A 26,918-nucleotide genomic window follows, 5' to 3' on the forward strand; every position below is an offset into this window, starting at 1 on the left:
GGTTCAGAATACCTTCCCCACTAATGCTCCTGCTCACTGTGAACCTATGCACTTCGCTAGTGAAAGTGTCTGCACAGTAGTTGGTGCACATAAACTAAACTGAAACATATAATGCTCCATTAACATTGGCATTGGATTCTGTATAAAATTAAAAACACACACTTACTAAATTTTCTTTGGATTTGGTCTCTCCCTTTTCCCTGCACTCCTATTTTAATGCTTTCTGCATTATATCTTGGGGTCTTTTCCTCCATCTTTCCTGAGTTTATGTCTCCCTTGTTAGAGAACATCCAGTTACATAAAATAAATTAGTGCGTTGTGGCGTAAACCAGTTACTAAGAGTCTGGGATTAGGAAGATATTTTCTTTATAGGCAGATTGTTCCATACTTGTCCATTACAGGGTTTCTTATGCTTACCTCTAATTGTATCTGATACAAGTCATGATTGGAGACAAGACACCGGATTAGATAAACCATTGATCAGATCCAGTATGGGAATTCTATATATAATTCTTTTGTACAGTAACTTTTTTCCTCCCTTCTCTTGTCTTTAGTTTATACTGTCCTTCCCCCCCACCCTCAGTATTTTGTTTACAACCTGTGTCCCTCTGTTCTCTTTTTAGTTTTTCCCCATCCTCTTTATCTCTTGCTGGTCCCCAGATTTCTCCCCTCATTCTCTCTCCCTCCCCAATCCCTCTCCTCTCTTTCCCTGCTATTTGGGTAATCCACTAATATTTGTCAACAAATCAGAACTGTGATAACTCTTCAGATCTTTGCAGCAGGCATACAACATGGTCTCTACATCAGAAGACACTGAGGGTGCTCAGTAAAAGATGGGAACTTGGAGGGAAAACAAGTAACATAACAAGTTTTAGTCAACACTAAACTGTGAAGTACCTAAAAACACTGTGGAAAAATGTGTGAAGAAATTCAGTATCACAGATTTCTTACTGACTGCAATCAATCCTTCACTATTTTGAGTTTTGGAGTCGGGGGACCCTAATAATTCTGAGTTTAATTCTACACTGTCTTGCACCTTCTGTAGTCATTTACATTTGGTGTAAAATAATACCAAAACACAGTTCTCCACTCACTCACACCCTATGCTTGTGGGCATATAACCAGTTTAAGAGAGAGAATTAAATTATAAGGTAGAAATAAGATGATCTAGGCTGTTCGTGACACAGAGGAAAAATTCTGTGCTTTTCTGAGACTGAAATCCACACTAAAATTGATCCTAAGTAGAGATATTACTGTGTACAAGGGGTTCTGTAAACAAGTCGTCATCCACAGACCCTCCTCAGGTGCCCCATGCCTTACTTTCCTCTCTTTCACTGAGTGTTGTTGTGCTTTGATGTGGCACAACACTTCAGAAATTCTCCCCTTCTGAACATCAACAAGAGAATCCAATGCAAAGTTTTAAACAACACAAATTAGTCCCTTAGGCCTTGTCGATACAACCTTGTCTCTAAAAGACAGCGAGTGTGAACACTCTTTTGTGGTATTTTGTTGGCACTTTTGTTGACAAAATACTTCCAGCCCTGCCAGCGGCATAAGCTTTGTCGGCAGGAGAGCGCTCCTGCCGACAAAGCTGCGTTCACACTGTCGCTTGTGTCAGCAAAACTTTTGTCTTTCGCAGGTTTTTTTTTTCTTAAGTACCCGTGAAAGACAAAAGTTTTAGCGACAACTGTGCAGTGTAGACTTACCCTTAGCCTTCACCAGGTTCAGAAAGTGCCCCAGCTTTGTGATCTCCCTTTGTCTCAGGGGCTTTCTGTTCGTCATCTCCAGATAGTACAGCAGGCCCTGGTCACTCTCTCACCCCTGGGCTCCAGATTACACCAAGGAGTGGCCATCCACTGCAGCTGAAATATTCCACTCTATTCACCACCCAGACCTACTCCCTATGCTGCCTGTTAGTGGTTAGGGTTTCTTCGAACCTTTCCCATCTTCTGCCTATAACCCCTTTGCTAGTTCCAGTTTCTGTGGGAAACCTTTAAAATAGTCCTTTGTCTCCCCCAGTCTCTCTGGGCCCTCAAATACAGAAGCAAAATTGCATACCCAGTTTCTGTGCTATAGGGGTAGAATCCCTGGGCATTTCTGATGCTCTTCTTTTGATGCTCTGTGTTTGTTTCTGGGTGTGTGATTCTGGAGTAGGCAGGAGGGTGCAAGCTGTGGACTTGATTGTCAAGCATTCTCCCATGCCGGGGTCACCCCCTGAGAATTGGGATGACATAGACCTACAGGACGTTCGTCAAAATCTTCCCTGCAATGTTCATGAGGAATTGTGATCCAAGTGGTCTCTGAAGCAATGTACAACAAGCTTATTCATAGTTAAGGCTGCAATTCTGTCATGGAGGTCACAGAAGTCACGGATTCCGTGACTTTCCGCGACCTCTGTGACTTTCGCAGCTGCAATGGCCAGTGTGGCTGATCCCAGGGCTGCCAGAGTAGTTGGCCCTGGGGCCAGTTGCTTGGGCGCCTTGTGGCCAGCCGCACTGGGCGCTGCTGGAGCGGCCCCAGGGCCAGCCGCACCGGCTGCAGTGCATGCAGCGCTGGGGTGGCTGGCCCTGAGGTGTGCCTGAGCAGCGGTTCCGGGAGCTGTTCCGAGGCCAGCTGCTGACTGCTGCTTGGGTGGCCTGGGGCAGCTGGCCCTGGGGAGCGCCCGAGCAGCAGCCCCAGGGTGGCTGGCCCTGGGGAGCGCCTGAGCAGTGGTCCCTGGGGCCTTAGAGCAGGCATGGCTGGGGGCAGTCAGCTCCCATGGCCAGTGCAGGGGCTAGCCGTCGGCCTGCAGGCCCCCACAGCAGCTGTGTCCTGGGGCCCCCCAGAGCAGCAGCGCCTGGGGCCCCAGGAGCTGCTAAGTTTTAGTCGGGTATTTATATAGTAAAAGTCATGGACGGTCATAGACCATGAATTTTGTTTACTGCCCGTGACCCGTCCATGATTCTCACTAAAAATACCTGTGTCTAAATCTTAGCCTTATTCATAGCACATGTTGACCTAAACTAGTGATCTTCAGACCTCAGTGGTTCAGGAGCCAAATTAGCAATCAACGTTACTCAAAAGAGTCACAGTAGTTTGAATTTATTGTTTCATTTACTATAATACTATGTATTTATATTTCAACAGTATGACGGGGGAAATGTTTATATGTTTTTTTTTTCGGAGAGCAAAATGACTGTGACACAATAGCTCAAAATAGCACCCTGCAAACCCCATAATCATCATTCATATATGGTTGTGATATTTCATACAAAACATGTCATGTAAGATATGTGAAAGGTCATGATCTGCTGAAACCCGTTGTTCTGTCAAAATATGTCTATCATTAGTGTGTATGAAATTATGAGACTTTGCTGTATGGTTGCTACTGAAATATGTTGTATGTTTGAGAGTCTCTACCGCTAACCATTCCCAGGAGGGTGTTAATCAACCATTAATCAGTAGGGGAGTTGTAATCAAGGAATTTACAATTCAATGAGAGTTGTGCAAGCACCACACAATGGGGACTGCTCAGCTCTGTGACTCAGTTGTACAAGACCACCAGGAGGATTTCTCAATCCTGTGACTCAGCAAAGCCCACCAGGACATGTCTAGGCAAGTGTCTTCTAGGCACATGGACTAAGGATATAAAATAGGGGATAGTGGCATCATGCTTTGGCCTTTCTCCTCCCCCACCTACGTGGGAAGCACCAAGGATGCAGAGAAGACAAAGAACTTCAACGGAGGAGACTCGTCCCTGGTTTAAGAGAGAAACCTATGTATTACAAACTATAACATCCAGTGGGGTGAGAAAAGTGCTTGATCTAAATACTGCCCAGTGTAATAAGGTTTGAGATTTAGATTGTGCACTTATCTTTTATTTTCTTTGGTAACTATCTCTGACCTTTTATGCCTATCTCCTATAATCACTTAAAATCCATCCTTTTGTAGTTAATAAACCTGTTTTATATTTTACCTAAAACAGTGTGTTCTGCTTGAATGCTTGGGAAATCTCAGCTCAGTTACAAAGGCTAGTGCATGTCCTCTCCACATTGAGGGAGGGGCAGATTGGGTAATAAACTTACACTGGTCAGGCTTCTCACCAGGGCAAGATGGTACAGCTCTGCTGTGTAAGGCTGGGGAGCTGTGGGGAATTGGCTGGTGCCTATCTCTACGTGATTCGTGAGTGGCTCTAGGAGCATTCATGCAATCTAGCTGGGTGTGGGGCGGCATATGCTGTTGTGCTGAGAGATGACAGTGCCTGGAGGGGTTTGCTGCATGTCACTAGTAAAGCATTGTGAGAGACAGCCCAGGCTGGAGAGTTAAGGGGGCCCAATGGTACCCCAGTTCCAGGTTGCACCCTGGGGATCCCATCACACTGATCAAGTATTATTTTATCATCTACAACTGGTTACTAACATAGTAAAAGCATCCTGATTGGTTAATAACTTAGACTGGTTAATAATTAAATCACAGTGTTTTAATATCATGTGCTGCAAAGAGCCACAGGAGACACACTGAAGAGCCACTTACGGCTCACAAGTCTCAGTCTGAGTATCACTGACCTAAACAATGCTAAATGGAAACATTGTCAAATTTTCTACTCCGAGGTAGTCAGTTGAGGAAGCCGTAGTGCCACAAATCTGCTTAAGAAAAGGACTCTTCCACATCACTGTTTTGATATGTCATTTTGATTTTAAGTCCAGTAACTGGAAGCCTTTTTAAACTTGCTCTTAAACTATTTTGGCTAGTCTACTTTGCAACTTGTACCACAAACTTAATGCAACTGCTGTAATATGTTGGCTTCCCGTCTGCCATGAACAGTGTTATGAAATGTCCCCACACCCCTCCCAAGAAAAATATGCAGTTCTATGTTTTTTTGGTTTTTTTTTCAGCTGTGGCTAATGCAAGAGTAACTGGTTCTCCATACTTCCTAGAAGAATAGGCTAGGTGACTGTTTTCAGCATTAATTGTGTGTGCTGGCATATTCTTGGAGAATGCTGTGCATATGAATGTTAAGGAAATAGCAATGCTGGAAGCTAGTCATCTTGGCAATCTACAACTGTGGTTTTCAATCTTTTCCATACCGTGACCCCATGTTACAACAGAAAAGAGTTCCAGGATCCCCCATCCTATTACACATAAAAAAAGAGACGGGATTGTGACACCTAATCCTCAGGCCTGGTTGTGACCCTCTGGTTGAGAACTCATGATCTTGAAAGACTGGTACAGTGGAGGCAGCTGCCATCAACACTATCACTCTAAAACTTTAGCTTCTTTAGCTGGGATCTAACTGAGCTGCAACCTTCTTCTGTAGTGAATTCTGCAAAACTACGGTCCTTCTGAATGTTCCCCTCCATAGAGAATGACATTCTAGGACTAAAGCTCTGTGCAGTCGAGAGATCATGATTCAAAAGACAGTTGGCTAGGATCTTCAAACTTGGTGCACCTAGACCTGTAGGTGAAATCAGAGTTTTACCCACAGAACTTTCCTAAACACATCTCATCTATTGTATCTCTGTTAGGAATGTAGGCATGGCCACAATGGAACAGACCTGTAGTATAACTAGACCAGTGTCCTGTCTCTGAATCATCTGGAGGCCACTGTTCGAGATAATCTTCCCCCTATGAAGATCTCACATTAATTTCTAATAGTTAGTTTGGCTCAACACGTGAACCATGCGGTTTCATATGTGTTTCAATGTTTGCTTGCATTAACTATTATAACTCTTGCTGTCCACATAAATGTCCAACCTCTCTTTGAATCTGGCTATGTTCTTGGACTGAATGGCATCCTGTGGCCATGAGATCCACAGTGTAATTAGGTGTTGTATGAAAATGTATTTCTTTTATCAGTTTTGAATTTTTCACCTTTTAAGTTTTATTGGCTGTTCCCTTGTTTTTGTCTTATGACTGGGGCCCTACCAAATTCACAGTCCATTTTGGTCAATTTCATGGTCATAGGGTTTTAAAAATCATAAATTTCATGATTTCAGCTATTTAAATCTGAAATGTCAAGGTGTTGCAATTGTAGGGGTCCTGACCCAAAAAGGAGGTGTGGGAGCGTCTCAAGGTTATTGTGTGGTGGGTTGCAGTACTGCTGCTCTTACTTCTGTGCTACTGCTGGTGGCGGCGCTGTCTTCAGAGCTGGGCAGCTGGAGAGCAATGGCTACTGGCTGGGAGCCCAGCTCTGAGGGCAGCACAGAAGTAAGGGTGGCAATACTACGATCCCCCTAAAATAACCTTGTGACTCCCCTGCAACTCCCTTTTGGGTGAGGACCCCAGTTTGAGAAATGCTGGTCTCCCTGTGAAATCTCTCTAGTATAGGGTAAAAGCACACAAAATGCCAGATTTCACAGTTGGTGATGCGTTTTTCACCATGAATTTGGTAGGGCCCTACTTATGACATAGATGACCCCAATCTACCTTCTCTAGCCCATTCATAAATTGATGTATTTTTATCATGTTCTTTCTTAGGCTATCGCTACACTGCAGCCATGGGGTGTGCTTGCAGCTCATGCAGACATACCCAAACTAGCTTTAGTCTAGCTATCATAAGAACCACGACAGTGAAACTGGGGTGGTGCACACTTCAGCATAAGCTGTATGAACCCACCCAGAACTCTGAGTAATTACTCATGTGGCTAGCCCACACTGACGCCCATGCTGCTGCGGCTTCATGGCTACCGGTAACCGAGCTAACTAGTTGAAAGCTAGCTCGGGGATATCTACACAGACTGCAGTCACACTCTGTGATTGCAATGTAAACATACCCTCATTTATCTCCTCTCTATGGAAAACAGTCCCAATCTTTTCAAGCTGATTTCACATGAATGTGTTTCCACCTCCCTAATCATTCTTGTCACCCTCCTCTGAATCACCTCTAGTTCTGCAGTGTGCTCTTTGAGATGGGGTGAACAGGACAGAATCCTAGATGAAGGCGAACCATTGATTTCTAGAATAGGATTGTAATTGTTAACCCATGCATTTTATTTCCTCACTTGTTTTGTTTTATTTGCAGAGTTTCTGGTAGTATATTTTTCTGTTGCACCCATCTCATATATGGCTAGAGATGGTTGAGCTGCCGATGCCCCTTCCTCCTCCCCACGACCCACCCACATGCTCCTGTGCTGCCTATTTGCTTCTGCTATGCTTTCTTCCAACTCCCTTGTCTGAACAGTGTTTTATTTATTTGTCACTTAGTAATAGAATTCCAGATATTAGATATGGAAAAGACTTGATAGGTCATTTTGCCCATCTCCATTCCAGTGCATTGTCTTCTTAAGGGCTGTGTACTGTCTAGCAAGACACTTTAAAGATGTGCAGATATGTGAATGGACCACTAAACACAAATTCTAAGTGAGTCCCTTCCCCCATCACAACACAGTTGAGAAGCACTTCCCCTTTCCCTTCCTCCAGGCTGTAGCTTGCTTAAGGAGATCTCCTTGAGGACTGGTTTTTGCCACAGATTGGGCTCTGCAGATCAGGTAATATAGCATAATGCTGTATCTATTCCAGGTAAGCTCCAGAAGGCTAGAGGTGGGACAACATCCGTCCCCCCCTAACACCACTGCTGCCCAACATGGAGCCACTCTGCCTCTATTCCCAGCCCACCCAGTGCCTCTCTGCCAGTAGATCCCACTTCCACAAAAGGCCCTCCATGTTGTCCTAGGAATGGGGAGAAAACTGCATAGGGTTGGCTGATTTCCCCCATGGTAGGAGTGAAATCTGGGCCCAAGGGTCACCTTCACACATGGAGCTTGGTGGCATGAGCTATCCCTATGTTTGGAAAATATACTGATGATCATCTAAACTTTCCATTGTGCAGTGTCATCCCATTACTCCTGTCATCATTGTGCACCCTTGGGTTACTCACACAATCTCTTTCCTTTTTATGCCCTTTGAATACTTGCAGACCATTATAACCCCATTAGTTGTCATCTGGATTATCTACGAGTCCTGTTCATGGACCCATTCCTGTAGCCTCTCTCTCACGCCCCCACACACAAAGAAGGAGCTGTGTGTGCACGATGACTGGAGGATATGGTATTCTATTTTGATTTTTTTTAAAATAAATTATTGCTTATTTTTAGAGTTTTATTTTGTAATGATCTGCCCAATATTCCCAGTGTCAACTACAGAGAGATTCCCCACTCCCAGCACTGAGACACTCACTCTCCATAGTTGAAATCTGCTTTGTCATTTTTGCAACTACATTATGTATTCAGTTCACTCCTGTTGCTCCTAGGTATTTTCTGGCATTAGTGTTCTCTAAATACAGTATATCCTTACACTAAATCTGTTCCAGATGGCTTATCCCAAGATATATCAGTTTGTATTTTTCAGGCTTAAATTTACATTGTTATTATTCTGGCCAGTCTGTAACTTTTCATTATCCTCATGATTTGAACACTTTGCATCTTAGTAATAATAATAATAATAATAATAATTTGAATTTAATTAATGGTCTGGTTTTGGATCTTTTCTTCCAGATCATTAGGAAAACTTAAATATAACTGGTCCTAATACTTATCCCTGCAGCAGCCCACTGGACATCTTCCCCAAACCTGATATCTTGCCATTTATCATTCCTCTTTGTATACAGTCCTTCATCCAGTTTTCAGTCTGTTAAATGCCATCAACTCAGCTGAGACAAGACTGGAGCTGCAGAGATGGTAATCTTGCTTAAGATCATGTTAGTGCTTCCTGTTAGATGTTTTCTGGTTACAAACAGGAATGTTTAGGGCATGTGATGTGCTTGGTAAACCACTTCTTCCTGTAAAACACTTTTAAGAAAAAAGACTTGTTTCTAGTGGCACTGAGGAAGTATTGTGTGTGAACAGTTGCAATGCTGTTTAGTGTGGCACCCATACCTGTGTTTCCAAGACACATTCCACTGTAATCATTTTAGATTGCACCTTAAAGTTATTTAATCACATTTTCTGAAAAAGTAGAGTGAAGTTTGTTTAAAATTTTACTGGTCATGCTACATTTACTAGTTTTGTAAAGTTAATCTACTTGTTTCACTTCATTTTTGGAAGCTGCGCGGTTACTTATTGATGTTGTAGATAAAAACATGCAAACCATGAAACTTACTCCCTTATTTCTTGCAGATCTGAAGTTTTGAGTGTTTTCATTTTTCACACACTCTTAATAAATTAAGTGGATTGGAACTTTACAGAATATGTTTTAATCACTCTTAGAATACACAAAAGATTTCATTTTGAGTTTCAAGGTAAAATTCCCATTACAGATCCATATGGCAGATCCCTGCTCCAATATTCCACATTCACTACATGCAGGGAACTCTCATTGAGAGAAACATGATACCATGGGTCAGATTCTGGCCTGCCCCAGTGCATGTGTGAAAGCTGATGGAGGGTACAAGGAGTTTTCTCCTGTTCTTGCACCCTGGCAAGGTGAGACCAGAATCCTGGCAGGAAGTGTAGTCCCTGTTTGTTACTAGGAAGCTCACTCTTCAGCTGGTGTGAATTGTCATAGCTCCATTGACGTCAGTGGAGCTATGAGGGTTTACTCCAGCCAAGGATCTGTCCCATGGTTGCTAGGTGTCTGAAAAGGGGAGAGGGAGAGGCAGTGATGGCTCCATCCCTCCCTCTACACAAGCCAGCATGCTAGTATTGTAGTTGGCCAAACAGAAGAGGGGAATACGTTGCACCTTTTTCAAGAGTCATGTAGCAAGCATGTGCTACCTGGGAGTTTCTAGGAAGAACCCTGGCTGAGTCAGAGTCCTGGAGACCCCGCACACTCTGCACCCCTCTTATTTGCTTTGTGCCAGCAAATTCAAAACTACAAGCACGTAGGTACCACAGACTAGCTCTGTATTACTTTCTTTGGGGCTCTGCCTCTTCGCTTCACTTTTCAGTCTCTTAATCGTACTGACAGATATTCTGCCTTCCTTTAGTCTGTGTCAGATTTTTAACCTCCCCTCTCCCTTTGTTTTGTTTTTTGGTGGCTCATTCCTTAAGACCTACTTTCAGTCAGTGTTCTTCTTTTCTGTATCTCATTCTAAGGATGTGTCCATCCTGCAAATTTCAGGCCTCAGATTAATTCAGTACAAGCCTTACTCAGAAAAGAACTTTTTTTTTTTAAGGTAGTTTTGGTTGTAAAACTCCTTAAAATGTAAAATATTTGAATAATTTCTCCCACATCTGTAAGTCAACATAGTGGTGACACAGAAACACTGATAGTTCATGTTTTTCCTATTCTTGCAGCCTGATAAAAATCTTATCACTAACTTTGCAGGCATTTTCAGTGAGTAATGTAATATGTAAATAATTGAAATGAAATGAAGAAGACTTTAGAGAGGAACTGAAAGGTGAACTTCAAATAGTTTTATTTGGCAAGAGAAATAAGTGCTTTTATTTCCTGATGGACAGTATGTATTTATTCAAACGCTTTTAGATGAAAAAAATTATTTTTTTTTCATTTCTGGCTAGCATCTTGTGAACACATTGGAGAGCACCATAAAATATTAACCAGCCTCTTAATTAGTAGATAGCGGAATGCTCTGTTCTGCAGGGTCACAAATTCAGCAGTGAGCTTAGTACCACTGTCCTGGGTTGATGAAGTCCAAATTCATGGTGCTGTGGTACACACTGCAAGTGACAAAGTACCCGAAATGAACAGCAACAACAAAAAGAGCAAGGATAATGGACCAGGTGGACCACTAGTCTGATCTGAGAGAGTAATTCCAGCCCGCCTAACTTCTACCCCCATCTTGCTGTAAGAAGCAACTGGAAGAAGTGATTAAAAGGGATCAACTGTGTAGGATAATTTGCAAGCCCATGTCTTAAGGAGATATTTGTATTGCAGTAGCAGCTAGAGGCCAGGGACCCATTAGGCTAGGCACTGTACAAACATATACCAAAGAGTCAGTTCCTGCATTGAAGAACTTACAGTCTAGTATTCTTGCTGACAGTATAGGTTTTTCAAAGTCTCCTGTGATGTGGAGTGTTCCATGATTAATATATTCCACAGCCTAGACACTTGGCTCCCACTTTCCAATGCAGCACTATCCAGCATTGGCAAATTTGACAATATTCCAATAAGTCTTTAAAAATGAAACCCAAATGTTTTAAAACTTCAAAACCCCTCCTTGCAGCTTCTGAATTCAGAAGGGCAGCTACAACTTGGTGGCCACTAGGACACTGCAAAATTGTGGGTTTCTTTCCCAGGTTCACCACATTCAGAGTAGCAGCATTTTCCCCTGCATCCCAATAAATTTTTGTGTGTTGCAGAAAAAGATGATCTTTTTTTCCTTAAGCCTGAGTCTACTGAAATCACAGTCTTGTTGGGAGACCACAGGTGGTTGTTGTGGAGATAATTATGAAATCACAAAGAGATGACAAAGCCAAAAATAAGCATCAGATTGTCTTTTAAGAAACCAAGATCCTCTTCCCTTGCAAATGTGTTCAGGAGTTAAAGCAAGAGTGCACGCTTGAGTGTAAAGGGGAGAACTCCCTGAAACCATGTAGTATGTAGGAGAGTTTTTATCTGCATTATGGGCCAGACTTTGAGGAGAATCAGAACAGCACTCGGCACACCAGGGGTGGGGGGGAAGGGAGCACATAGGTGGCTTTTTGCCACCTTTCCCCACCCCTGAATTCTTGAGGCTGGCACAACTTAAAGCAGTTTCAGGGCCACTCTAAGTTGTGCTGACTTTGGCTAGAGGCTGATACATCAGCAGGGTCACTTGTGCACAGAATAGTTCAGCCACAACTGCTCCGACCTCAACATGCCCCCTGAAATGCTCCCATATCTGGCATAGCACTTATGCTACATTGGGGTTTCCCCCAAGCCAGAAAAATTCCCAGCTGTCCACTTGGGGCACTTTAATTCTCCTTTGTGCTGCCAGAGTGGTTCAAAAGAGATTTGGCAGGCCTGAGATCTGGCCCTATGGTTTTTGTTGTTTTGTTTTATAGGTTTCTGTGAACCATCCACTCCTTTGTTTTGTTTAGTAACAATTGTCAAATTGTAGAGAGGCAAACTATTGTTAATTTTTTCTGCACCTCAAAGGGCTAGATTGTGCTTTGGAATACCTGCCTACTTGGCACATCAGTAGATTTTTGCTATGTTGTCAGGTGCATCAGAGGGGATTCTGAGGGGCCACACAGTTCGTGAGGTCTCAAACTAGAGTCTTCAAGAGTCTGACCCTACCAGAATTGCTCCTGGGAGCAGTGCAGGCTTTCCTGCTCACTGCATGATCCTTGAAGATGGTGCAACATATTCCCCACTCTGCTAAAGGCCAGCTAACAGGATGCTGGTCTGAACAAGGGAGTAAGACAGAGTAAACTCTCTGAAGCAGGTGGAAGCAGGGAATGGACAGAGCTTTAATTCTGTCTTTTCCACTTGGTTGAGGGTACTTCACTGCTGATGAGCAGAACTGAGGCAGGGCAGTGGGCCTCCTAATTTGTTGTAGCAGCAAATTACCACCACCTTGGAGCAAGGAGGAAGCAGGGGAGGAATTGTGTCTCAGGTGTGTCTGAGGCCCTGTCTACACTGGCAAGTTTCTGTGCAGTAAAGAAGCTTTCTGCGCTGTAACTCCTGAGGTGTACACACTGCCAAGCTACTTTGTGCGCAGAAACTGTGCAGTTGTAGCGCTTTAAAAAAACCACCCCAACGAGAGGTGTACAGCTTTCAGCACCGGGGCTACAGCGCTGCTGTGCCAGTGTAGACACTGGTCGATTACAGCGCTGCAATTGGCCTCTGAAAGGTGTTCAACAATGCCTGTTTTTGCCTTTCTGGTCATCGGTTTGAACTCTACTGCCCTGTCTTGAGGTGACCAACTGTCATCCCTACCCTGTATATTCCTTTGGAATTTTGAAAGTCCCCTTCCTGTTTGCTCGGTGATGCATGCAGTGGTCTCAGTGCATCTTTCCAGGTGGCCATGCCTGCTCCACACGCCAGACGATCCCCCAGCTTGGAGCAATGCCGAGCTGCTGGACCTCATCAGAATTTGGGGAGAGGAGGCTGTCCAGTCCCAGCTGCGCTCCAGCCATAGGAATTATACCACCTACGTACAGATTTCACAATGCATGACAGAAAGGGGCCATGACTGGGACACATTGCAGTGCAGAGTCAAAGTGAAGGAGCTGCAGAACGCCTAGCACAAGGCGCAAGAGGCAAACCGCCGCTCTGATGCTGCGCCCACGAGCTAACGGTTCTACAAAGAGCTGGACGTGATACTCGGTGGCGACCCCACATCCACTGTGAAGACCACTGTGGATACTTCGGTGGCTCACATGCCAGTCAAGAGTGGACCGAGCCAGGAGGAAGAAATTTTGAATGAGAATGTGGAGTGGGAGAGGAACCCAGAGGCAGAGGATGACTCAGAGTTCAGAGATGCATGCAACCAGGAGCTCTTTTCTACTCTGGAGGAGGCTAGCCAGTCACAGCTGTCATATGTTGGCAAAGTGTAAACAGGAGAGGAGGCCCCTGGTAAATGGATTTGATTTTGGGAATTGCTGAAGCGAGTTGTTGGGATCAGGAGAGTTGCATGCCTTGTCTCCCACCGCATGCCTCGTCTGAGCGGCAGAACCGGCTATTGATTGACTCCCTCACTTCACGGGAATCTCCCTCAGAGATCTCCAGGAAACTCTTGTGGAGATACTGGGCAATCTACTGGTGCAGGTTCTTTGGCAGAGCTGATTTGTTTCTTGCCCCATTAATGGTAACTTTCCTGCGCCATTGTGCCATCACTGGGGGAATGGAGGGAGGGTTTGGACCATTGCTGCACACAGGCAAGCTGCATGGGGGCCAGGGCGGAAGCTGCAGTCTTGGAGAAGACCCTCCCTTGATTCCCTGCTCACCCTCAGCAGCGAGATATCTTCCATAATGATCACATCCTGTGGAAAGTGTGGAGACAGGAATTATAATCAGGCCCCTCCTACAGTGCTGGCTCTCCCCAAAAGCTACGTGCCCAGTGTACAACAGGGTCCAGGAATACTGATTTACCTTGCCCCTGTGGCAACTTACCATTTTGGGGGTCTTGTGGCTCATGTGTGCTTGCGTGGGGTCAGCCAGTTAGTGACAGATGTGTGAGTACTGGCTTTGTTTTAAATCACTGAATCAGTGTTCTCTGTGTTGCAAACAATACTGCTTCTGTAAAATGTTGCGTTTAAACTTCACAGAGATGACCTGGGGAGCCCAGCCTCCTTCTTTGTTATTGGCATCTGAACGTCTGCGCAGAATTAGAAAGCGGCCAAGAAGAACTAAGGAGGACTTCTGTGTGATGTTATGATGCACTGCGCCGCCGAGAAACAGGAATTGAGGGAGTGGTGGGACAGCGAGAAGAGGGACTGAAAGCAGAATGCAGCATGCCAGAATGAAGCCAGGGAGTGGCTCTTAAAGGTTACGGAGCATCAAGCAGATATGCTCCAGGTGATACTAGCTCTGCAAACTGAGCAGCTCCGCGCCTGCCCTCCCCTGCAGCCGCTGTTGCAAAACTCTTTCCCAAGCTCCCCCCAGACACTACCAACACACTCTTATCACCCTCTTGGCTCCAGTCTATACCCATGGCATTCCACTCCTCCCCCTCACAGTCCAGCAGTGCGGACTCCCACTACACTCAACATCCATCCTTCTGCAGTTTGGCCCTGCTGAAGTACAGTACCTGCTGCATTGTACTTCAAAGGAGAAGGTTGGATATGAGCCCTGGCCATACACAAATCTTTAGCTGTCCTGGGACCCCACCTCCTCCTGGGACCTTCCCTTAACCCATTCCCCTCACTGCTGATGTTTTTTTGTGTTTTTTTTTTAATAAAAGAATTGTGTTGGTTCAAAAGCAATCTTTATTCTATTAATTGAAAGCAAAAAGAGCCCTGCAAAGCAACATACAATTACGTTAAGCCCACATATTGCATCATCTGCACCAATCACCTCCTAGCATTACAAGCACTGCATTCGTGAGCATAGCAACAAATATTAGTGGCTTTTGGCTTCAAATTACTGCCTCAAGGCATCCCTGATCCTTATGGCCCCATGCTGCGCCCCTCTAATAGCTCTGGTTCAAACTCAGCCTCCAGGCGCTGAGCCTCTGTAGTCCAGCCCTGAGTGAAGCTTTCACCCTTCCCTTCACAAATATTATGGAGCGTACAGCACACGGCTATAAGCATAAGAATATTGTCATCGGCCAGGTTCAGGTTCCCATAGAGGCAGCGCCAGCAGGCTTTTAAATGGCCAAAAGCATACTCAACAGTCATTCTGCACGGTAATCGCACCTGGCAGACTCTACGAGGATACTAAGACATGTATGCCCATGTCAATGGACGCATGTCAATGCATGGTGGGACTTTGCATTCCCCTCTTGGCTGGACAAAGATACTCCCTCTGAGATACATTTTTTATACCCTCATACAAACAAATTAGTACTGCTACTCTGACATAATTAGTTACTGCCCCCAGACGTGGCTAGTTATTATCCATCACTTTGTACATGTTGATTCAATCAAAACATCTCTATTACGTACTGTCATCCTGACCTTATCTTTTAGGAGGGGTCAGTGTGTTCCTCTTATCCTTGGGGAATGTTTTTGTACCATCCTTGATATTGGGATGTTCTGGTACCATTTGATATCAGGTTGTGTTTGCATGAGTACTCTGTGCTTAGCACTTCTTAGTAATGTGTATTTTTGCAATATCATCCCTGTCCTTGCCAGATTCTGTGAGCAGGTCCTGCCTCATAGCAGGCCTCTGATACAAGGGCTTATGTCTCAGGCTCTCTTCCTACTACAAGAAGCAGGTCATACTCTTTCCCTAGTGCTTCAGAAAGTGTAAGGGAGTGTGTGCACTGCTACTTTGTTATCCATTGTTAGCAATGCCCACTGTCTTCAGAGGATGGGCTGTTCCTTAATGCAATGGCAGCAAGTTGCATCAGGCAGTGTTTCCCTCCCCAGGTTCCTTTGAGCCATCTTGCCCTGAAACTGCTGAATTGCCATGGTGCTGAAGCATCTTTGCTTCCTTGCCCATAGCTTCAGATAAATTCTGGTGCAAACTCCTCCCTTAACACAAGAAATTCCAAAAGTGCTTGTAAGATCTGGAACACTTGTTGCATGCTGTGACTGATAACCTTCAGAAATCCAGCATCCAGGAAGTTTGTTGTGATGATCAGCTAGACAAGGGACTGCAGAAGTGGTACCAGTGAATTAGGAACAGCTGGAGACATCTTTGTACAGGACACCACTCAAAATGGATGTTTACAGGACTTTGGAAATGGCAGCAGAATTAGTGAGCAGCAAAAGCCCAGTTGGTCAGGAAGAAAGGGTCCTTTGGTCTAACGCTACCAGAACAGAAAGAGAAATCAAGATGCAGAAACCTGATTTCATTGGACAAATTGATGCAAAGTACAAATAGCAGAATAAAATGACTTCAGATTGGTCAGTGTCACAAAGCTGTAAATATCTAACGTAAGAGAAGTAGCAGCAAAGAGGCTGGGAAATCAGAAGAGAGAGATTTAAAAATAAAAGGCTAAGCAGGAAACTAGTGCAGTAGGACTGAATGGTGGATACGGAATGAATAACTGGATCTATGAGTCAAAGTGGGTGAACTGGTGAGTTGGCTAAGACATTCCTAAATAACAGGAACCTTTAAAATAGGACTTAATCTGCAGAAACTGAATAATGAAGGTTGATAGTTTTTCTTCAGTTTGATGTTTTAACAAAGTTCCAATTAGTCTCATACAGTATGAGAATTATGGGAATGTTTAAGGTCAAAGTTGCTCAAATGGGGAAATGAGGTTTTTCTGGAGATATAGAGAATAAATGATATGTGAAATCTTTGAAAAAACAAAATGAACACATTTTCCTGTGTTTTTGCTCTTATTCGAAAGTAACTCAAGGGGATACTGTCAACTTGAACTTCAGTCCTTTTAAGAATAGGTTAAAAGTCGTTTCACAAACTGCACTTCCCCTGGCATCTCCCTGACAACTCTTATTATTTTACAACCACAATTTCCTCGTTTTTGTTTTAATTTTGATTTTTTCCCCCCCTCTGCTCTATTTGTGTTTGTCTCAGACAAATAACAAGGGAAACAGACTATAAAGGGTTGTTGTATTTGCATTTTTTTCGTTAATTGCTTTCATTTATAGCTCCCTCAGGAGTTACTTGTAATTATAGTATGTACAGAAAATTCTGACATGAGTAATTGTTAAATGGTTATACATGAGGACTATGCTTGTGTCAAGGTTCCTCCCCCACTCTGAACTCTAGGGTACAGATGTGGGGACCTGCATGAAAAACCTCCTAAGCTTATCTTTACCAGCTTAGGTCAAAACTTCCCCAAGGTACAAAATATTCCACCCTTTGTCCTTGGATTGGCTGCTACCACCACCAAACAAATACTGGTTACTGGGGAAGAGCTGTTTGGACACGTCTTTCCCCCCAAAATACTTCCCAAAACCTTGCACCCCACTTTCTGGACAAGGTTTGGTAAAAAGCCTCACCAATTTGCCTAGGTGACTACAGACCCAGACCCTTGGATCCTAAGAACAATGAACAATCCTCCCAACACTTGCACCCCCCCTTTCCTGGGAAATGTTGGATAAAAAGCCTCACCAATTTGCATAGGTGACCACAGACCCAAACCCTTGGATCTGAGAACAATGAAAAAGCATTCAGTTTTCTTACAAGAAGACTTTTAATAAAAATAGAAGTAAATAGAAATAAAGAAATCCCCCCTGTAAAATCAGGATGGTAGATACCTTACAGGGTAATTAGATTCAAAACATAGAGAACCCCTCTAGGCAAAACCTTAAGTTACAAAAAAGATACACAGACAGAAATAGTTATTCTATTCAGCACAATTCTTTTCTCAGCCATTTAAAGAAATCATAATCTAACATGTACCTAGCTAGATTACTTACTAAAAGTTCTAAGACTCCATTCCTGGTCTATCCCCGGCAAAGACAGAATATAGACAGACATACAGACCCTTTGTTTCTCTCTCTCCTCCCAGCTTTTGAAAGTATCTTGTCTCCTCATTGGTCATTTTGGTCAGGTGCCAGCGAGGTTACCTTTAGCTTCTTAACCCTTTACAGGTGAGAGGAGATTTCCTCTGGCCAGGGGGGATTTTAAAGGGGTTTACCCTTCCCTTTATATTTATGACAGCTTGAAACTCAGTTTAACTTTAAAGAGGCTTGTGCAAACCTTTTCCTGTTTTATTTTTTAGTTACTACAGGCTGAGATATTGCCAAACTTTGCGTTGCGTTTCTGGTTGAATAATCCCAAAGAACTAGCTGTAAAGGCCCCTGGCCACTGGGCAGCTGGTCCAATACACAGCAGCATGTCTTTTGAATGGGATAGATTCCAGCCACCCACCACACCACATTCTCTATCCATTCTTATTGCAGCAATCAGCAGAAGGAGGAATGGAACTAAGGGCCCAAGAGAAGAGAGAACCAAATGATGGGGAACGGGGAAGGAAGTGAAGGGGATACTTGTCTCCAAGCTCACCCTGTTTGGATGCTTCATAGCACTCTATTGTTTTGAAAATGTCACAAGTGTTCTGTGATGATTGAGGACTCTGTCTGTACAATTTATGAATTCTGTGCAAGATGATGAACTTTCTCTCTGTATATCTTTATCAGGCCACCATCTCCATTTTGAGTGCGCAGGCCAGTTGCTTTCTCTGTTGTGCTTTTGCTTCCATGTTTGCCTTGGAATTTCAGTCCTAGTGATACAAGGCTGACAATAGAGGGTCATTAACTTGGGATGGTTCTCTCTTCTAATACAAACACCATAGATGATACAGTGGCTCCCAACCAGGAAAACTTGATTGTTAGGGGAGGGGTTGCCTGGCAACAAAGTCACCTGGTAGTTTGGGGAGGCTGATCTAGTAGCCCTCTGACAGAGGGACTGGAAGGTTATAAAGGACAGGAGCTGATCAGCGTCCATGGCCATTTTCACCAGCTCAAAGTGAGGGAAGCTGCTTCAGGAGCCCGATCAGGCACAGGGGGATCCTGTCTACCTGAACACAGCTGGTCCCCCAAGGATGCCCAAGGGAAGGGTGAGCTTGAGTGAAGGATGTTTTGTTCAGATTAGTGGTTGTTTTCTATATGACCTGTATTATCTCTGTGTGTGTGTGTGTGTGTGTGTTGTGCTTAAATAAAGAGCAATAATGTATTGTGTTATATGCTTCACCTACCACATGGCCCCTTGATGTCAGCGCTGGGTCATGGGTAGTTAGCCAAGTGGCACGAGACATGACCAAACATCAGGAAACAGTCATTTGTCAATACAGGATTAGAAACCAGAAGTCAAATGCAGAAAACAAGGTCGAGTCAGAAACTGGATATAAGAACCACAACAAGGAAGCAGAGTCTTTAGCAGCAGCTAGCTGGGATTCTGCCTAGCTGCACAGATGAACTTCCTGTATCCTCCCCAGATTTAAGTCGTATGTCCAGACCAATCAGGAATTGGGAATGTCCTGTCAGTCAGGCCCTCCACAGGCAGCACATCCTGTGGTGTGTGTGGGTCTCTGAGGCTCATGATTTGGTGAGCGTGTCTGCTGCCAGAACTGTTAGGTGGCAGCGTGGATGTAAGGGATTGGGTCGTAGGCTGTCTGGCCTAGCAGTCACAGCTGGGCTGAGGTGAGAGATGCTAGTAAGCGAGACGGGTTCAATAAGCAAGAGTCAGGGTCAAAGGCATGCTGGGATCAGAGACCGGAGATCATAGGTAGTACCGGGTTAGAATCAGGAGGCAGAAATTAGGGTCAGGAGATCAGGAGACAAGGTGAGGTCTGGAGTCGCAGCAGGCCCAATGTCTGTGTGGTTGCCCAGACAACTTCCTGGAGCACCCTCCAGGGTTAAATAGGGTGGTTGGCCAATCAGAGGGCCACAGGGTACTGTCACTCTGGCTCCCTTGGGTGGTACGTCCTGCAGTGCCTACTTTCCACAATGATCCCTGACTGTGGCTCTGCATAGCCTCCCAGTGGCACTGTGAGAATGTCAGCTATCCCAGGCTCTGCCGACCGGGCTTCTAGTTCCTGAATCCTTACTGTGGGGGTGGTTGCCACCCGCAGAATCTGCAAACCCAGGTTCTGGACCTGCTGCTCCTCATATCACTTTCTCACCCTTAGGGGCAAACTTTCTGCATCGTCTGGGTAGCTTTTGTAGAAAGCCTCTATTAAGTCGGGGGTGGGGAAGCCCAGTTCCCAGCATGGGTCCTCAGGACCATACCCCTCCCAGTCCACAAGTTACTATAATTTCCCCTTTTTGATCTTGGAGTCCAATATGCCTTGGACAAGGTATTCTTCATGGTTCTGGAGCTGGATGGATGGTGAAGCTGGTTGCATTAGGTCCAGAAATGGGTCTTCTGTGAATGGAAGACTGGGTGCATTTTGAGTGACCTTGGCAGGCAGAGTTTAACAGTGACAGGATAATTAGCTGGCAAATCTGAAATGGTCTCGAATATCAGTGATCTAGTTCAGTGTTTCTCAAAGACTGGTCCGTGGACTAATGCCAGTCCCTGAGATCTCCCTGACGCAGTTTAGGAAGGCAACAAGCCGGTCCCTGATATCAAAAAGATTGAGAAACACTCATCTAGTTTATGGGATGAACTGTTTGTGTGGAGGTGTTTGGTTAAGAGCCAGACCTTCCAGCCCACCTTGAATTCGTGGCTCTCCTGTCTCTGGCAATACACATATTTGCTTATAGGCCTCCTTTGCTTCCACCATATGTTCCTTGAGTTCTTCCTGAATGTGGTGGATTTGCTGTACTATATCTCAGGCCTCCAGATTTTGGGAGGTCATTGAGAGCATGGGATGAAAACCATAACTGGAAAAAAGGGGACTTTGGACTGTGGAGATGTGACCAGTGTTGTTATATGCAAACGTGGCATATGGGAGGAGAGAGGACCAGTAATCCTGATGGCTGTTTGTGAAACACCACATGTACCATTCTAGCACTTGGTTTACTCTGTTTTGGTATTCTGTTTGGGGGTGGTGCGCAGATGATAAGCAGGTATGGATGTTTAATAGTTAGAGAACTTCATGCCAAAAATTGGGAGATGAATTGGGACCCTCTGTCAGATTTGATACATTCAGAGAGCCCATGCAGACAAAAGACGCATGTGAATAGAAATTGAGCAGTTGCTGTGGCCAGTTGTGCACAAGGAATGAAGTGAACCGTCTTAGTTAGTTGATCTACTATTGTGAGTATGGTGGTGCATTTATTCGATTCGGGAATTTCTGTATCAAGTCCATGGCAATCACTGTCCAGGATCAAGTGGGAGTTTCTAGGGGCATAAAGGTGCCGAGGCATTTTGTGAGTGGAACTTCTGCACAAGCACATATGCTGCAGGAGCTGACATAAGTCTGAATCGCTGTCCATACCTGGGGGTCACCAAAAAGAGGTGGGAGGTCAGACATAAGGTTTTGGAGTGGCCAAAATGGCCCATTAAGGGGGCATTGTGGCATATCCAGAGTACTTTCAAGAGGGGGCACCCTGGCGGGACATATCTTATTCCATCTGTCACAGTACACCACGGCCTGGTATGACCATTGGGTTGCTCTGGGGAAACTGCAGTTGTCTTGGCCAGGAGGTCGTCTTGAGCAGCCAATTGGATTAAAGTAAGGAGATCACGTTGCACTGTGAGGTTTGAGAAGGAAGGGTCTTTCCCAATTATGTTATCTTCCTCCTTGTAGTTTTCTCCCTTGCACAACAGAGTGTTGGCTTTCTTGTTCTTGGTTTCAGGTTGATGGGCCATAGTGAAATCAAAATGGAGAAAGAATAGCATCCATCGGAGCTGTTGTAGCTTCAGGGCTCTGGCTTTACATAAATACTCTAGGTTCTTATGGTTGGTGTATACTGTACCAGGCCCCCTGAAGATCTAGTCTGGTGAACACCCAAGCAGATTGGATATGGTTCAGCAGCTCTGGGATCAGTGGAAAGAGTATTGGATCCAAAATTCGTCTTGATTTAGCATCCAGCAGTCTACACAGAGACATAGGGACCCATCTTTTTTCTATACAAAGAGGATTGGAGCCCTGGCAGGACCAGGAGACATTACACAATGGATGAGCCCTTCAGCTGTGTTCTCCTGGATATACTCACCGAAGGCCAGGAGTTCAAGCTCCAAGATTGCATAGATCTGGCCATACAGCATATTGACCCTGGGTTGCAGATCTATCCGACAGTCAGTGTCTTGGTGTGGGGGCAGTGGGTCTGCATTTTTCTTTTAGAAGATGTTAATGAAGTCCTGGTATTTTCTGGGGACTTGGAGGGTCTCCCTTTTGCTCTCATTAGTGGATGTGCAGGTCATGACATGCCAGCCAGTTTTTGCTGAGGATTAGAGTGAAATGCGGATAGTGAACTGCAATGCTTCCCGGTGTCCCTGTATTGCAGCCTCTAGCTGTGTGGTTCCTTGCATCATGGTTTGGGGGACAGGTCCCATCTGTTGTTTCCACAAGATCAGGCATAGGTTCCTGTTGAACATGGATTCGTAGAGCCCGGACTATCACTGCATCTATGAAGTTGTCAGTGGCACCAAAGTCAGAGGGCCCATTGTAGAGGAATTTTCTGGGCCTTCTCTGGATGTACAGCTGAACCTGTACCTGGAGGTGTGGTGAGAGTCTTGGGAGCTCAGGAAGGATCCCAGACAGGGCTCGGGGGAGGGAAAGGGGAAGGGCTAGGTGGACAGGGACATAGGTGGAGTGGCAGCATGGTCCCCCTCTTCTTTCTTCACTCACACAGCCAATTATCAATACGGATAGACAAGTCTATGAATATGGCTAAATCCATGGGAGCCTCCAGACCAGATCTGTGATATGGTACCATTGCTGTTGGTGAGCCTTTTCACACAGCTCTAGTCTAAAATCAGTGGCGTGTTTAGCCCTTACCAAGGTCATTGTTGAATTTTGGGCACACTTGTGTTAGTTTAAGGGATAACTCAATATATTTTAGTCTAAAAGTAGTATCTCTGCTCTCAAGATTTGGTGATGGGAACATTACCTTTGTTCTCCTGAGAATGATTTATAAAAATACAAGAGAAAAATATGGACACTAGTAAATGAGATGGCTCAATGACTATCTCGGTGTAATCAGTCTAGTGTTCATGATGAATATCTATTCACTGAAAGTGGTGCCTGAGCTAGACATGGTATGCTTCCTAATCATTATTTGAAGATAAGATGGAACTTGTAGGGCTGCCCATTTTTGCTTAATATCATATTTGAATGATCTGATATTACGATGCCCTTTATTTGACCGATCAAGTAACAATCAGCCGTGACTAGCCAGTTCCATTCTACAGTGGAAATCCTTTGAGATTTCTTTGAACATTGCTTTTCTAAATGGCAATATTATTTTTCCCAATGAATCAATTGTATCTGAAGAGTCAGTCATGTAAAGTCAAGAGAGAGGCTTTAAATATATTAGAGTTGGTAATAATCTGATAAATTGGGTGAACTATTGGAGAATTCAACATCCAGTTCTCTTGCATCAATTTTTTTCACCAATCTATTGTTCAACTCTCAACAAGATTAGCTCCTTCTGAGTTTAGACCATCTCACCTCCTAATCCTTTCATCCACTGTAAAAAAGCAATCTCCTCTTTTGACAAGACCTTCTGTAGCAACTGGAAAGTACTTGTTGCCCTCTTTACCTTCCTGTTGTGCATTTTTTAAAAAAAGCAAAGTATAATTTTGACGTAGCAAAGCCTTGTCCTTAAACATAAGTAGATCGTTTTTAAAAAGTCAAATCAAATCAATAGGCTCATGGAGTTAATGGTATTCCTATAGCTGATATTTTTCCTTCCCTGCTAAATTGTAGAAAACAGGAAAATTAAGAAGAATTTGTTATTTATTAAGCACCAACAATATATTTGGTGATATACTGCAACTCTGTTTTCATCACATGACAAGCATGAATTTGCTGTGTCTGATCAAATACAAACACATCTCTGTCTCTTAATGAAAACTCTGCATTCCCCTAATCCTAAGTATAATGGGAAATGCTTAAATTGGAGTCTGGCTATTGCTGTAAGGCTAATGGTTCCAATAACTGAATTAGGATTTAATAATCAGTTACCCCTACCCGGTAAATTACAGAACCTCCACATACCTTTGGTTATTGCTCCTGAATCTGTGATTATGTAAAATTAAACTCTTGATATATGTATTAGTTATTTTTGTCTGTACAGTGGTATTATAGGCAATTGTCTCCTTGATATTCCTTCCCTAACTCCGTAGAATAAAAATTACTTCTAGCAAAGGAAAACAAAATCAAATCTGAAAGTTTGTAATGTAATAAAAACATCCACTTTGAACTGATATGTGTGCTTACATGTCTAATACTACATCTCAATCTTGTAGATCATTGCCAAGCGTCTGTATCTATCCATAAGTATTATCAAGCTCCTAGAACCATGGTGCCTAAGCATTGCTCCCTATATAAGCAGTCATTTGGTATTTAAATCGTACAAAATATTTTTATGTAGTCAAAGTAACTGTGTATACAGTATACAAAAGGACAATCAAGTTACAGACGTCTCCGTTGATTATTAAACTATATCTGGTGTACCAGATGGCTGAGTAGTGAAATTTTGCACTGATGTGCAGAAGCTCTGAGTCCAGTTCCCAATCTTGGGTTCCCTTGGGTTGGTAAGACCTCAGAACACTGTGCATGTACCTGGACAGATTTTCTGTTGCCCTGTTTAGCTATTTACACTAGTGCAAAGAGTCCAAAGTAGGTGTAAAACTACTAGATGACTATAGCATTTTACACCAGATTACAGAATGTGCAAATGATGACATAAGGGGAGGGACAATCGTCTTTATCCCCATGCCAGAGGGCCCAAGGGAGGTAGGCAGAGCGGCTCATGTTGCTCTACTAGAGACCTTTCTGGCTGAGTACTGAGTGCCAGTGGGGCAGTCAAGTTAAAAGGAAGCCTCATTGGATGAGTTGTGATACACAGGAACCTTTAGTGTGGGTGGTTAAAGGGAGCTAGGAGGACGGAGGCTGCGGCATCCTCAGGTTCCATCACAGTTTTGAAGAAGTGCCAGAAGTCCCCACAAATTACAACATTTACCTAGGACCTGATGTTGCTTTATTTTATGCAGGGCAATTAAGCAGGTAAGAATTGTTTAATTACTGACCACTCTAACTATTTACCCTGTATGTACATAGTCAGTGCCATGCACTCTCAGGATAGTGACATTAATTTTTGCCTTCCAAAAATAATAATACACAAGTACCATAAAATCAAAAATTTTCAAGATTCTCAGTGACTTCTTATATGTATTTTCCCTTAGGAAAGCTGAGCTCAGATACAGCATCTGATTTGCAGTAAGGGCCTTTGTTTTGCTGTGCTGTTTCCAGCTGGATTGAATGAGACACAAGCAGATCACTGGTTTACCCAAGCTCACACAACAGTGAATCAGGAACTCAGGCCAGATTAGAAACCAGAATCTTTTAGGTTCACAGTCCTTTGCTTTCAGCTGGGATTTTTAGAGACACCTAAGGGAGTTAGGGATTTAATGGGACCTGCAGGGGCTTAGCTCCCTAAGGCTCTTTTAAAAATCCCAGCCTCCATTAGTTTTAGTACAGTTCAGTAACCAAGTAAAATTACCAAGTAATTCTCAGGAAAAGGGTATTTATTGTATAATTATGGAATAGTTATGACTCTAGGTGCTCTGTAAAATTAAGTGCTTAAAGACTGGTGCAACCTCCGGTCCCCTTTTCCTGCCACTCCTTGCAATCACCAGGCTTTCTCCATGTCCCTTGCTGACCACATCTAGAGAGCTCATTGGTCTTGTGACGTACTGAGCACTTTTGCCCCATCCTGCAAGACATTAAAGTGCATGAGCTCCTACTGAAGTCAATGGAACTACTCACATGCTTACAGCTCAGCAAGTGTTTAAATGTTTTGTGGGATCAGTTCCAGAGTATTCAGCACCTTGCAGGCTTGAGCCCGTAAGTGAGAGAGTGCAATTTGCCAGGCTCCCAGGTCAAGTACCTTTTAGCATATTCCTGTATCTCAGAAGCAACTGCATTGTCTCTGTCTTTGATGGTCTGCAATAAACACCCAACAGTGTAAGACCAGAGGTATCTCAAATAAAGAAATGTTTGGTTTAACATAGGGAGAAATATCAAGACAAAAAATTAGGTGGATCAAACCGTATCCAGTCCTTGTACTAGAAAACAGCCCAGCTAAAATCTTGTAGTTACAGTGGTTTAAGCCAAGGACTGAAATCTTCACACTGTGTGTTCAGGAGTTTGTCAGCCTCAAATTTTCAGTTTTTCTCTCCCTCTCTCTCGACTCAGTTTTAGTTGTTTAAGGTGCAGATTTATTACCTGGTGACTTTTAATCAAATATAGATTATACATTGAGCACCGAGACTGATGAAACTACTCAAGAGCATAAAATTAAGTATTTGCTTAAGAATATGCAGGATCAGAGTCCTAATTAATCAATTATTTCTAAATTATTTAAAGATTTATCTGCTAAATTATCATGAATAAGAAACTGGGTTTTTTTTAATATAAATTGGAAAGGCTTTGTAAGAAATTAACTGGATGAAGTTGTTTTTTTTTCTGTGTTTATAGAATTGCTTCCAAAGTTTTAAACAGACTAATGCTGATGTTCTTGTCCATGGGTTTATTTCTTTTCAGATGGAGCAGACATGTGATGATATAGATGAAATGTTCAGCAATTTACTGGGGGAAATGGACCTGCTGACGCAGGTAAGTAATCTGGTTGAAAACAAGGGATAAGAGAAATTACTATAAGGGAGGGAAACAAGGAGAACGCCTTACCTTCCTTATTCCTCTGCAACTACTCACTGCACCTTCCTACTGAATAAATACAGGTAGTCTTTTGAAAGTGACTTAAAACTGATTTTCTCTAAATCATGTTGCCTGCGCAATGACAAAAGTGACATTATAGTAGACTAGAACATGAAACAGCTCTAACATGATATCAGAGGCC

General features: G+C 43.7%; 1 protein-coding gene across 1 annotated transcript in view; it reads left to right on the forward strand.

Moving 5' to 3' along the window:
• Nucleotides 1-26,918, forward strand: part of APBB1IP (amyloid beta precursor protein binding family B member 1 interacting protein) — a 99,621-nt gene that overhangs the window by 10,828 nt on the left and 61,875 nt on the right. The window contains exon 2 of the mRNA XM_074946112.1: nt 26,603-26,674. Within this exon, the coding sequence (XP_074802213.1) occupies nt 26,603-26,674 (72 nt within the window). The remainder of the gene's footprint in view (nt 1-26,602; nt 26,675-26,918) is intronic.

Source organism: Natator depressus, chromosome 2, assembly GCF_965152275.1.
Source record: "Natator depressus isolate rNatDep1 chromosome 2, rNatDep2.hap1, whole genome shotgun sequence".
In the NCBI taxonomy this organism is placed as follows: Eukaryota; Metazoa; Chordata; order Testudines; family Cheloniidae; genus Natator; species Natator depressus.